The sequence below is a fragment of the Hirundo rustica genome, chromosome 3 (assembly GCF_015227805.2).
Source record: "Hirundo rustica isolate bHirRus1 chromosome 3, bHirRus1.pri.v3, whole genome shotgun sequence".
Taxonomy (NCBI): Eukaryota; Metazoa; Chordata; class Aves; order Passeriformes; family Hirundinidae; genus Hirundo; species Hirundo rustica.
This window is the reverse complement of record NC_053452.1, coordinates 4,288,580-4,303,234: the sequence shown is the minus strand read 5'-3', so window position 1 is coordinate 4,303,234 and position 14,655 is coordinate 4,288,580. Positions and strand designations below refer to the sequence as shown.

At 41.5% G+C, this 14,655-nt stretch overlaps 1 protein-coding gene across 2 annotated transcripts in view; it reads left to right on the top strand.

Annotated features, from left to right (window-relative positions):
- The window catches only part of PCSK2 (proprotein convertase subtilisin/kexin type 2), a 102,239-nt gene extending 88,564 nt beyond the window's left edge, over positions 1 to 13,675 (top strand). For both annotated transcript variants that reach the window (XM_040059104.2, XM_040059102.2), the window contains 4 exons: positions 1,461 to 1,676; positions 2,887 to 2,987; positions 5,525 to 5,752; positions 10,533 to 13,675. In XM_040059104.2, coding sequence (XP_039915038.1) covers positions 1,461 to 1,676; positions 2,887 to 2,987; positions 5,525 to 5,752; positions 10,533 to 11,019 — 1,032 coding nt within the window. In that variant the 3' untranslated portion in view covers positions 11,020 to 13,675. The remainder of the gene's footprint in view (positions 1 to 1,460; positions 1,677 to 2,886; positions 2,988 to 5,524; positions 5,753 to 10,532) is intronic.
- Positions 13,676 to 14,655: the final 980 nt, after the last annotated feature.

Here is a 14,655-nt window from a genome sequence, read left to right as displayed (position 1 = left end):
TCTTTCAGGCAGCTCCTACCTCTTTCTGACCATGGAATTAGAAGGAGCTGAGTTGATCCCTTCCCACTACCTGCCTATCTGGAAGTTGGGGAGAGGGTATGGATTTTTCTCCTTAAATTAATGGGAAGCCTTTGTAGTGCCCCTTCTGCCTCAGTCACTCCTGTCAATCTCAGCATAATAGCTGGGCTGTTTTTCTGTAGATTATTTGTATGGCCTCATAAATTTATCTTCTCCTTAGAAGTAGAAGCTGGTTTGTCAGAAAAACAGCTCTGGACCAATCATATCTTTGGAAAAAGAAATTTATTGAGAGAAAAATGTGCTGGTAGAGATTTTTAGCAGTTGTCTGAACCTAGGTGGTTCTTACAAACCCAGCCTGTGAGATGACCTATATCTGTTTTAAAAGAACGCTTTTCCTCACGGCACTTAGACCATGACATAAATGCTAATGAATCCATAAAATGTCTTAGATGTCTTAGCATCTGCCACAGGAGCCTTCAGGAGCATCTGCCACAGAAGCAAACCAGGAGATAAATGGAAATGCTCTGTGTACACAAGGTTGCAGAACTGGCTTTGGCTGCCAGTTACCTGGATTTAATAACCTGCAGAGGTCTGTGCATTTCAGCTGAAGCTTCATGTATGTTTTGTTCGTACCAGTTTTCTCCTTTATAGATACTCAGCTTTACAGTTAGATGTGCAAGTTGTTTTGCCAGTTGATGGGGGAAATTTAAAGGACAGACACCAATAAAGAATGGTCTTATTTTACTGCTAATACTAGGGCAACACAGAGGCAAAATGCTACTCTTAATAAAACAATGAGCTTACTATGCACTTGGCTTCAGCAGCGAACAAAATAAGCAAGATAATGCACTAAATGAGAGAGAGAGAGAATAGTGGTTGAGAAAGATGCATCACCAATTACCTAAATACTTTACCATCATCCAGAACCCACAGTGGCTGGTTTTGTTGCAGTGGTGATGTGGAGAACTTTCCAGGGAATTGGGTGGTCCTGGAAGGGCATTCACTCCTAAGTGAGGTCTCCAAAGCTGCTGCAAATGGGGAGTTCCAGCTTTTATAACACAATTCCCGACCAACCAGGACCAGGGCTTGGCCACAGCCCCGGCCACAGTGGGGATAGGGTTTTCTTGCAAATAAGCATCTGGTGATGTCAGTTGGGAAGGTTTCTTGAAAGGATACATTTATTAACATATCTTGCCGATAATTACACAAGGTCACGTGAAAGTTCCTATAGCAGCTGATTTCGCATTAAAGCAGTTTAGTCAGTCTGTGTGCAAGGTTCTTTTGTTAAATGGCTAACACAGACAGTATCTATCACGTGATTTTCAGGATTTATCTGAGTCAGCTTTGGCTGGGGCCTGTTGTTCAGGCCTGAGCACTTCAGCAGTTTGAGGTTGCTGCTATCTCCTGTTTGCTGTTTGACTCCAGAGGGTCGATTTTCACAGGGCCGGGGTGGAAAAGGCAGCATCTATGTCTGGGCCTCTGGAGATGGAGGCAGCTATGACGACTGTAACTGCGATGGTTATGCATCGAGCATGTGGACGATCTCCATCAATTCTGCCATAAACGATGGACGGACGGCTCTCTATGATGAAAGCTGCTCCTCAACCTTAGCTTCCACCTTCAGTAACGGCAGGAAGAGAAATCCAGAGGCTGGCGTGGTGAGTCCTCGTACTGTTGTGCTGTTTTTATTGTCTCTGTCCATGATGCATGTCTGTGTGCATGACCTATTGCAACTGTGTGTGCTTTGGAGCAGCAGATGGTTCTTCGTTCAGATGAGTATTTTCTCATTTGCGGTATGTGATGGGGCCAAAACTGTCAGCTGAGAAGATGTGGGATTTATACTGAGAACAGCAATGATCTTTTAGCGCTTCAAAGGAAAGTTGGTGCTTTCCTCTATCAGAAACCAGATTCAGAAGTTCAGTTGTCCTCTTTTTGGAGGATGGTGTGACAGGAGGTCTCTGTAAAAATCTAAGTTAACATCTGAGATTGTATTTACTTGTACTGGCAGACTTCTGCTGTACAAGCAGCACAGGGCAGAATGACATTTATTCACCCACAGAGGACATATGGGGGTTCAGATCACCAGAGCCTGCTGTTGCTGCAGGGCCACACCTACAGCTGGAAAACAGGCAGGTTCTGCTCAATTGTATTTGGGATTCTCTTCCACCGTGGTGATCACTGCTCTTCAGCTCTACAGCACTTCAGACTTGCCAGGGCTTAGTTCAGTTACAGATTGGAAAATGCAGGTGTGCTCACTCAAGGTTAGTTTTTGCCAAAAGCTGTTGTACATTTTCCATGGCCCTGTCTCAGACCCCCAAGACACACCCTAAATATCCATGTGCAGTAGAGGACAGAACACCGGTTTCTATCTTCACATCAGCTCTGTGATGATACCAACCAAAATGATCTTTGTAATTATTGCCATAAAATGCATTTCTAAGGTTTTTTTCTGGTCTCTGCTAGTGACTAATCTGCACAGAAGACAGCAATCTGGTGCCGCTGCTGGTCTCAGAGCTGGACAAATGTTGAAAAGCTCAATAGTGTTAACAATTCTAGTTTCAAATCTTTCTTGATAATCAGAAAGCAATTTAAGGCCTTTGGTTAAACTGTGTTTGTAAGAAATAGATGGGTTCTAAGTGATAATGAGCACTGGTTTACTACCTGATGACTTGCTCTTTCATTTATGCTCTAAATGTGTCTCACTGTGGTTTTAAATTGATACGCTCTTCCGAAAAAGAAAACAGATCGTGGGCACAAACACAATTAAAGAGCAAGGGCACAAACTCCACTTTCTGTGTTTTTCTGAGTCTGTAGCTGCAACGAAAATGGGATAGCTGGTTTCATTAATTACATCTAATGTCATTGCAGGCTACAACAGATTTGTACGGTAACTGCACCCTGCGTCATTCTGGCACGTCTGCAGCTGCCCCTGAAGCAGCCGGAGTGTTCGCCCTGGCCCTGGAGGCTAAGTATGCTGCTGAGAAATTCCTCATGAGCTCTGGAGAGGACAGGGCCTGTGGTTTGTTTAATGGTGTTCATCATTTCAGTTGGCTGGCTGTGGCACGAGGCTGCAATAACCAGCTCAAAAGCCACCTCGTGCAGCAGTGACGGGCGTGGCGACTTGCAGACGGAGCAACAGCCTTGCCAAAGTCTCGTGGCAGATGTATATTGGCTGGCTGGCTCTCTCTGTGTCCTCCCCATCCTCTGCATCCAGGGATTAGACTTCTCTAGCACTGTTTGGAGGAAGAGATTATTTAATTTCTCCACATGTCCTGTGTGAACCACTCAGCCGACCAAAACAGAGGAATGACCGTGTAGTATGAGACAGGAGTTCCTCTTGTGCCAGGGTACTGTCTGCAATGACAGATGCTTGGGAAGAGGACAAAGAATGGGGATTAAGAGTGATCTTTCAACAAGAGCTTTGTCGATCCGTGGTTTGTAGAGACAGCAGTGGGTGTTCTGTTTAATAGCCACAGGCAGACTGATCTTCCTTGAGGCTGCCTAACTCTTTTTCAAATTGTCTGCATTTGGCATCTAGGCCATCCAGTAATAATCAGTTCCTCAATATTTTTTTGGCAGTGGTGGTGTGGAACGTTTTCTTTGTTTTCTTAACCCATTGCTGGTAGCTTGCTTCTGTGCTGTTAATTGCTGTTAATTGTTAATTGAAGGAATAAATATCCATTGTCTATTTACCATCTCTGTGGTATTCCTGACACTGGAACCTTTTATGTATCTTGGAATCATTATCTTCTTCTCTACTGATTAGAAAAAGTTTTCCTTACAATAACTTATACCACCTTTTTACTTAATGTTAAGTTTTTTTATGAACTCAGGCAACATTTGCTTAGTTACAGAGCTTCAGTTTCTGTAACGATGGCATGAAGTGAGTACTGTGTGCATAGTTTCCTTCAACAGTGCAGAGTAATGAAGATTTGTGAGAGGAGGCCAAGTTTACATTAGCAGAGCAATGATTGTCGTGCTCAGAACATGACTTGGTCCAAGTCTCATTTTTTCAGGTTTTATACATGCAAAACACATGCCAAATGTTTAGCTTTGGATGATCATTCCTTCTACTGTCAAATTCATTCAGTGGGACAGCACTAGGTAAAATATTAATATGGCCATAAAAATGGAAATGTTTAATGAATTTTCTGACCACTGAATGTTTAAACTGGACTGGAACCTAAATATCTCAGTAATAATTATCATTCTTCTTCATTTGAGCTACCCATAAGGACTGGAATTACTCTGCCTAAATTATCATGAATAGGAATTAGACTTAATACCCCCGGCTTGCGCTAGAATTTCTAGGCTTTGCTGAGAAGGCAGCAGGAGAGAGAAGGGACTGTCAGTGTCTTCTATATCCTTCTGGCTGTATTGAATTGCATTGTGCAGTACTATCCTGGATGAGCCTTCCTGGGAATCACTGACAATCTCCCATGAAGCCCGTTCTTGCCTGCATGATGTCTGTCAGCTCATACACAATATGGGGCTGACAATGTCTCTCAAATCAGACCAATCTGTGAAATAGAAAGTACAGCTTTAAGCTGTACTTTTAAGCAAGCTCTTAAAGATTTCATAAGAATGATGCAAGTGATATCTTCTTTTCAGCTCTCTCGTGTCACCTTGGGGGAACGACAGTAATTGGCTATTCTGGAGTACATTCAGCACGCACACATGCTTATTACTTGGGGCACAGAAAGCTGAAAAGCAGTTCCTTTTAGGCTGATGGTTTGAATCAAACATATTGTGATGTTGAAAGAGTTCATCATAGAACAACTGGAATAGCTTTAGTTATGTAGAATTAGAATGTCGGTTCTGAAGCTTTTTAGAATAGCAAGTGCCCTTCCTGTTATCATAATCACTGTACATCTAGGAACACAAGAGAGGATGATGAAAAGTAACCATTGCAACTGGGCAGACATTACTTGACTGCATCCATTCATGCTAATAGAACACGGGTGGAAAACCTCTGCCATACCTTATACTGCAAAGCTGCAGCCACCCACGGCCCCTGTATCCGTATTCACAGAATCCTGACATTACTAACACCCAATAGACTTCTCAGGGTGGAACTTGGAAGTTCCATGGGAAAAGCAGAAGAAGCAGTCAAGAAAAAGGGGGCAAGATCTGAGAGGAAAGCTAGGTGAAATTTTTTTATTGTTTGAATTTTTTTGTATTTCTCTCAGGATCTGGTATAATATCTCACTCATTTTATTAGTTTAAAATTTGCATGTTGGATCTGTAATGTCTAGTTAAAGGAAGTTATTTTTAATCAGAAAGGATTTTGCAGTTTTGGAGAACGTATTTGGAAAAGTGCTATATAATTCAAACCTATTTTTGTTCCCACTGAGATCAATAGAAGCTTTATTATTGAGACACGTGCAGTTACAATTTCAGTGATATTCATAGAAGCAAATTTTACCCAAAGCCTTGCTCAAACACAGTTTCTCTTCAATGTCTGCTTGGAAATAATGTTTTGTTCCTCATGTTGCTTTTTTTATAGTTTGCATCTGACGTGGAGAGACATGCAGCATCTGACAGTGCTCACCTCCAAGAGGAACCAGCTTCACGATGAGGTTCACAGGTGGCGCAGGAATGGCGTTGGGCTGGAGTTCAACCACTTGTTTGGCTACGGTGTCCTCGATGCAGGAGCAATGGTTAAGATGGCAAAAGACTGGAAGACTGTCCCTGAGAGATTCCATTGTGTTGGAGGGTCAATACAGGAACCTGAGTAAGTGGATAGTCCTAGTGGATGTGTTTGGCTTCTTCCAGGCATCTGGGAGACTGCAGGCGTACAATTACATTGACAGTTACAGAAACTTAATGAAGTTTTGTTTGGCTTTTTTTCCTAAGAAACCCTAACATTACCAATAACAAGCTGATAAACGCTTTTTATCAAACAATGCTTGATGAAACTATATGATCTTTCGGTTCCTGGCTTGCTGGAGCAGTCCATAGCGCATCTGTATCCTCACTGCTAGTGCCAGTAGTGTTAATAACAACATCCGATTCCCCTGGGCACTCACAGAAATGTTTGTGCTAAAGTTTCTGTGAATAAAAAGCCTATCCCCAAATAAAAATTCTGGGAGACTAGCACTGTAAGTTACATAAACTGCTGCCACATTAAATATCCATCAGCCAGGTGATATCTCGTTGTGAGATTCTTCAGCAGAAAATTTTATCTCCAGAAGACTGAAGCAATCATCTACAGGTACCAGTGATACAATTTGAACACTACAGCATTTAACTGTGCTTGTTTTAAGCTCTTCAAATCTCTAATTACAGGGTAGGTGGTCAGATGATTTTCTGATTTACCTTTATGTGCAAAAGTGAATGAGTCAACAAGTGAATGAATTAATACTAATTGACTACAACAGCTTTAGTTTAATTTAAGTAATTGAAATTCTAACCTAATAATGGCCTAAATTATATCTATACCATTTGAAATTTGACTTTTCAGAGACATTTTTGAAGGCAACATTATTCTGTTGGAAAAAGAAAACAAACCAGGATGCCACCCTGGCACATAGCTCACTCAGGCAAAGAGTGAGTTTTTCCCCAGCCTTGCAAATTGAATTTGGATGACTCAAGGAATAAAAGCTGAGCTCTGAGTTTTAGTTTATTTGTCATAAGCATACTCACAGGTAAAAAAAACCAAATGAGAATGCCGAAGCTAGTTTTAAAATATCTCTAGTTTATTAATAATTAATTGAAGACAAATAATCTCATTTATCTTAGGGAAGCTCCATTTATTGAAATGGGGATCATCCTAGAGGAGGAGAGAACACTTCTTTCTGTAGGCTGTAAGGGTGCCCCCCTGTTAATTGTCTGACACATCTATATATTAACAGCACTGCTGTAATATTTGCATTCCCCAATGAAAATGTCACTGACAAGAGATAATAAGCGTTAGGAAGTGCAACATGTACATTTTTTGAATTGCACTGTATAAAAAAACAAACTAGCTAAGTCCCAGCATCTCCAGAGATTTCTTGGAAATGAAAACTGTGTGCTTCTACTCTGCAATTCTGCTGTGGATAATTGGGTCATTCTTTCAGTTTGCTGAAGCAACACTTTCTATATATATATTCTCCATATTTTTATTTAAGTATAGATATTTGTACACATAAAATACGTATTTAGTATAGCTTTATGAAGGTGAGTAGCTGATAGGGAGGTGTGTTTCAGAGCAGCATTGTCAATTAAGCAAAAGGCCAGGAAATAATTACCAGACATAATATACTGTGTGCTGAAAGCAATCAGTATTTAAAATAGAAACATTTGTTAGCAATAGGGACTTCTCCTGACAGTTGTTCTGGCTGGTTTAGGGAGATACAAAGTTATAAGACCTTAAAGTTTTAAATCTATTAGCTGAGGAACAGGAGCACACAGGAGCTCCCCCTGCTCATCTCTCACTAGGTGCTACTCATGAAAAAGTGGATATATTATATAAAATCTCCCCCTGGGTACTATGCCATGGATACACTATATGTACACACACACACACATAAACTGGGCAGTGGCACTTGGTAAGGCTGTGGAAAATCCATCTTCTCTTCTGCTCCTTTGTGTCAGGCTTTTTCCACCACTCCTGGTTCTTTCTGTTTCTTTGGGAAAATTCACCTGGACTTAAAATAAATAGTCTAGTGAAACAGACACTATTAGATCCTAATTAATACAAGAGGGGGAAATAGAGCAAGCCTTTTCACATGTTTTTAGAGACCTGAGAGTACTTCTGCACTCAAGTATTTGAGAAGGTGGAGAGAAAAGCTTTTTGCAGCTGTCAAGCCTTCTGCAGAGCAGATGTAGTGGGAACACATTGCTTTTGTTCTTTTGGGTTTTAGTCTTGACAATGAGAAAACTCACACTGTGATGTCCCTCCTCATTAACTGGGGGAGATAAAACACTTATCACATCTCTGGGAATGAAGCAGTGTTTGGCAAAGCTTTGTCCACTGTGTGAAAGGGCTGTGGGACAACATGAATTCAGACTGAGTTGAGATTGAGGCTTCCCATGCAGAGAAACTGCAAGCACATGGCAAAATCCTGCAATCATGATCCTTCACCTCTGTCTGCACATACTGCATTTTTCTTGTGCTTTGGCATATAAAATAAGTATCTCAATGGTATTATGTTAGATGTCCAAATATTTCAGCTATACAATGTTTGTTATACCAACTTCTGCTCCATAATACTCAGAACAACACAGTTTTTTCAGTTTAAGGTGTTTAAATGCCTTGAGGATCTGGATCTGAATGACATTTTGCTCTGCAAGTACTTCCAGGAAGGTAATGCCCTATGAAAGGGGAACGGAGACTGGCCTGAGCCACTTAGTGAAGTGTAATATCTGGAGCTCATCTCAAGAAGAAAAGAATTCCTGGAAGCTAGGCTTGACTGAAATGCTTTCACTGGTCTCTAAAGAACACTGTATTTCATTAGCAGAGGGAAAAAGCTGGTACAGATTTCTTTTGAAAAGAAGGTATTCATTGCCACGGTAGTCAATGCTCTTCAAAAGACTCTCAATTTGGCTGCACAACTGAGGTCGGGGAGAAGCCACTGGAAGACAAGATAATGACAAGGTGACTGGAGTCTTTTGTGACTTGGTCTCTTTTTTAATAATTGCTGTAATTCTTGTGTTTCATTTATTTCTTTTAGACAGAGGAAAATGTCATACTGCTCGCAGAACACTGATGGTGAAGATGTAGAGCATTTTTACACTTTCCATATAAAATACCATGTATTTTGTCAGCCAGTTTCTGAGGCCGTGGGTAATTGAAGCTGCATCCTGACCCCAGCGGGTTTAGAAGGCGCTTTACAGCCTTGGCTCCTGGGCCAGGCAGCACTTTGGCGACTCAGTAAACAAGTGCAGCTTCCTTCCTTGGTGTATGTGCTTGTGTACAGGAGCTGGAGAGGATGGAAATCTTCACAGAAAAGTATTTTTCAAATGAGCTCTGGGATCCCACGTTTGTGCTGGTTTCCAAAGCAGAACAAGAACATAGGCCTTAATGTGACTGCACTGAAATTCTGCGCAGTTGGTTCCTCCAACACCAGAGAGCCATTTGCTGCTGTCATTTAAGGAAACCCTCATGACTGACTACTCAGTTCTTTTACTGAGTATGCACCTTATTATGCAATTATCCATACAGAAATGATAGATAAGACAACCATTAATGTTAGTCCTTAAAGAGCAGTATGTGCTTCTAAAATTGCATTACTTCCCTCTTTGCGTAGGTGTGCATTTCATCATTATTTTCAAATTAAGGTTTTGGTATGATTTTTTAAAAGGGGACCATTTACTTTCTGGCTAAGTGTGCAGTTATTAGTTCCTTAGTTCTTCGTATATTGTGGCTTGTCTCTCTCGGAGCCCCGGCTCTGTTTTCGCTCCGGCTAGCTTGAGCGACAAACCACAGTTGGAAAGATTTTTCCTCAGGGTCCCAAAAACCCAGGAGTGGCCAGGAACTTTTCCCTTAGCAGAGAGCAAGACCTCATTGATGGAAAGGAATGTCTGCACTTGATCCAGGGGGAAATTAGGGCTTTATTCAGTCTTTCTTCTGTGGTCCTGCCCCAGCCTGGGTCAGGAGCCCCATCCCAATCCCCGGAGCCAAGAGACCTTTTCCACTTGTTGCTTCGGCTTATATCCAGGGAAGAGGCTAAAGGCAGGAACAAGCCACTACCTGTAGAAATGCCTCCTCCTGCTTGCTGCTGAGGACTCCAGGACGGTGTGGATGAATGTAGACGAGAGATCTCTGAAGTTAGGTTTTAGAAGAAGGGGTTCATTGTATGGGACGTGAGGCCTTGCTCGGAGCCGCCAGGCGCAGCTGTAGCATGGCCTTGGAAGGTGGGGGCAGTGAGAGATAAGGAAATTCCAAGAGCAAGATGCAAGAGGCAAGAGAGATGAGCGAAGGAGAAGAGAACAAAGAGACAAGAGGAAACAGGCCCACTCTCGCAGCCCCCTGATAAGGGGTCTCGAGGTGGGCTGTAACAGGCTTGTGCCAATGGGGTTACAGATACTTGATACTTCAGGGGAGGATGAATCATACATTGGGGGTGGTTTTCGCAGGCATCCAGCAGCTAGGACATCTCAAACATCAAAACTTACTTTCAATTCTATCTCAGTTACAGGTTTCACATTCTCAGAATCTAAGCAATCATATTTATAGGGCTTTCTGGCTTCATCCTTCCCACAACTACCCAATCAGGGATAAGGTGGGAATGGAACAGGGTTGGATTACATTCCCGGAAGGGAACAGTGTGGGAGAATGGGCGGGGAAAAGGGGCAGGGACAAACTTTGGGATGTTAAATTTTCCAGGGGAACAGGAGGGTACAGAAGAAACCATTACAAAACCCAGTATAAAAATGAAATACAATATGAAACCAAATAATACACAGCAACGGCGTATTAATTAGGAAAATAACACAGTGTTTTTCTGTGAGGCATTAAACCCCAGTAGTTTCAGCATCAGCCACGTTGTGCTGTTTTAATTTGCTTCCTTATCTTCTCTGGCCCACAGAAAGATACCACCGAGTGGCAAACTGGTCCTCACGCTGACAACCGACGCGTGCGAGGGGAAGGAAAACTTTGTCCGCTACCTCGAGCACGTCCAGGCAGTCATAACTGTGAATTCCACGCGGCGAGGAGACCTCAACATCAACATGACCTCGCCGATGGGAACAAAGTCCATTTTGCTGAGCCGGCGCCCCAGGGATGATGACTCCAAGGTGGGTTTTGACAAATGGCCTTTCATGACGACTCACACTTGGGGAGAAGACCCCCGAGGCACCTGGGCCCTGGAGATCGGCTTTGTCGGCAGCCAGCCCCAGCGGGGCGTGCTGAAGGAGTGGACACTGATGCTGCACGGGACTCAGAGTGCACCGTACATAGACCAAATCGTAAAAGATTATCAGTCCAAACTGGCCATGTCCAAGAAGGAAGAGCTGGAGGAGGAATTAGATGAAGCGGTGGAGAGAAGCCTGAAGAGTATACTGAGCAAGAACTAGTGCTGTGTTGCATGACGGTGTCTTTCCTTCCCCAGACCCCTCTACTCACCGTTCTACTATCCAAACCTCTGTGTTAGACGTATTACAATGATTGTCTCTGTAGCCAAATTATCGCCCTTTCTTGATTTTGAAGTCTTATATCTCGTCGATAATTATTTTAATTGCCACTGAAGCAGTCCGTTTTTTATCTCTAAACCACAAAATGTACTCCCACCAAATACTATGTATAGTTTGTGACTGTAAATGATGATTTTTCTTTTGTGTCATACAAATAGGTAATAACCTGCAAAGAAGTTAATGGCTTTTCCCTTCATATTTCTGTGGTAAATGTTTGTATTTAAAAAAGAGTGAATTTTAACGCTGGAAGATGGTGATAATGAGCACATTTAAAAAAAGGACTGTGAGAGAGGGAATCACAAAGAAGTTGTCTGGAGAGGTCTTTGAACATGCTCCTTCTGCATCACTGACTTCAGTGGGACTTTCTCTGTTGGGTTCAACCAAAGTAGCATTAGACCCCACAAAAAGAAATAATCCAGAAATAAGGAAAACTCGCCAATCCGATTTGCAGAAACCCGATTCTTTTGAGATGTTTGTTTCATACTACAGTTACACTACGTACACCCTTCAGCTACAGGATGGATCAACAGATATGCAATAAGGAAGGCAAAGCGATGCCGAAGCTGGGTGGCAGGGGGAAGTGATTTGCAAACTGGGTCAGGGCCTTCTAGAAGCACAAGTCCCACTTTTGCTGGAGGTTTGTTTTTTTTTTTTTAGTTTGGTTGTTTTGGGGGTTCTTTTCCTGTGTTGTGGTGGGGTTTTTTTGGGTTTGTTTTTTTTTTTTTTTCAATTTTGGCAGTTTAAATCAATTTACCATCTTACGGGAGAACAAGCACATGTAAGAACATGAGCTGTAGGATTCCTGGCAGCTTTTGTGTGCATCTGCTGGTCTCTCTGCTGAGATGTTCTCCAGCACTGTAAAATGAGGCTGTTTCAGCATTACCAACCACAGACACCTGGGTTGCCACCTGGTTTCCAGCTGCCACTAAACTGCTGTGGGGAAAAGTCGAAGCACACAGTGTCAGTCCCAAAGCAATTTTTAATTTAATTTTTTTTAAAAGGTATATATTTGCTGGTATTATGTTGTACAGATATATTTAAGGAGAAAAATATGCTGAAGTTATTAAAGTGTAATGCAAAGTTGGCCTTCTTGAGAAATAAAATGTAGTATATTTGGGAAGATTTGTTGGCAGTCACTGTTCTTTGCTGTTTAAAGTCAGTCCCACTTTGATGAGTTAAAGTCCATCTCTCTCACCCTCAGAGTATGCTCTGGCTATTGCTGCAAAACATAACGTTCTCCCTGGTGGGAATTACTGATGGGAGCAACCACTACATGTTCTCAGGTGTGAGATCCCAAATTTGACCTTTGAGAAATAAAGGGTCCTGATTCTGCAAATATTTAGGCACTTGCACTAAAGCCCATCAGTGGACCTGCTCAAATGGTAATTTTAAGCAGGTATTTCAGATCTTTCCAGGATCCACATTTTAGCAGTGACTAGTTTCAGAATTTTATTATGTATTTTTAATATGCAGAGTATTAATCTAAGATGTTTTAATAAAAGTTGTCCTGGTTGATCCGGTGCATGGCAGTAGAAACACATTCAGTAAGTAAATATTTATCTAACAAATAAAAACCATAACCCAGAGGTTCTATGGTGGACATGTTTCACTTAAGAATGTGTAAGAATAATGTTAATACAAGAGTCTATCCATCTTCTGTTTTTCCATTAGAGGCCTGTTCTTTCCTTTTCCAAATGAAAGATAAACAGCTCAGCCAACTCAAAGTCTATGTGAATTACACCCTAAAGCCAGGCCAAGCAGCCTCACACTACTCACAGGTTTCTCGTTGTGTGCTGCAGTCCCATCAGAAAAATTTACCATATATATATTTATGCATACACCTGTATGACTAAATACACGCACACCTGTGGTATCGCTCTCTCTGTATAATTATAATTAATTATAATTATAATTAACATACAATATATATTCAGAGTATGCTACGTATATTTGCATATAAATATGTCTAGAATTACATATGGTATGTAAGGTATAATACACATACATCGTGTGTGTATGTGATCAAAGAAAGAGGTTACTGAAAGTTTTTAACTGGACTTCTAAAATGTGGAAAAGTTTTGGAATCAGAAAAGTCCATGTGGAATTCTTAAATGAACGTGTACACGACTTTCCATTGCATTCATGTAATTTTGCAGTTGTCTGTTCAATTATTAAATATCTTATAAAGCAGCAAAATAACTAGATGGCTGTCCATATTTTCATAATGCTGACATAATTTATTAATTGAAAAATCACAGTAAGAGTGATATGCAGAAATGATTACTTTTGATATAATTATATATATAAATATAAAACTGCATTTATATACAATATAGAGATCAAATTCTTGGGGATTTTTGCTTCAAGGGATCACTGAAAAATATGTCCAGCTAGATGGAGTTTTTATGGTATTGCTGATGGAAAATAAAGTTAATTTGCTAGTATTTATAATAAAAGGGAAAATTAAGCTCATGATGCAAAACAGGTGAACCCTGTGATGATGTTTTATAATATCAGTAAAATAAAGAGCTGTTATAAACTGGCAGGTCCTATCATCATTGCTTACCTGAAGGTACACGGGAGGTGAAATAATGCTCTAAGTGGGATGACTTCCTGCTTCTCTGTTTTTTACACCCATAAAGAAATGTGTATCTTGCATATATATACTGGATGCGGAGAAGATAAAGACCATACTCCAAAAGAGTTGAGAGCAGCAGGTTGAGAGTAAAGCACTTTAACTCTGTGCAAACTCTGGCACATACAAGCCACAGGCTGGGAGGAGCTTTTTTTAATTTACGTGATAATATTTTCGTGGTTCAAACCCATTGGCTCCAAGGTCAGCTCTGCAAAAGCAGCAGCAGTGCAGGTGCTGGGCTGCACTGGGAAGAGGATGATCAGGAATAGAGACTGTGACAGTTTTGCACTGCAGCTCATAAGCAGATTGGTTTTTCCTCTGCTGCTTGGAGCACTTTGATTCACATTAAACCCCCTGTTCCCCTTTTCAGCTCTACTTCCCACCCTTTTGGGTACTTTTTAGCTCATGTGTTCCCATGGCAGAAGGTACATTTCATTTTATAATATCTTACTGTGTCTGCAGCAGTACAATCTGGCAGGGAACCTCCTGATCTAGTTCTGGTTTCCTCAGAAGTGAGAATGTGCCTGTAGTAACCTGTGTCTCATTCCAGTCTCTTGTTGAACAGGTGCTTGCAACTGTTTCACCATTGAACTTCAGGATTTAAACACTTCATCGAGAATCTGCATTTGATGAAGAGCTTAGCCCCCTAAATAGTGAGATGTACTATACATTTCAGCATGGTCACCATTAACCAGATACTGCTAGTGGCTTTCTGTATAATTTTCATGCAAATTCACAGAAAGATGCCTGTGGTCTGCGGCCTTACTGGGCAACTGCAGTGTCTGTGGAAGGTAGGTCAGAGATTGTGGCAGAATTTTGCCCTCACCTCTTTAGTCCCTGACTTCTGCTGGTTGCTGCCCAGGCAATGCAGTATGTGACTTCCT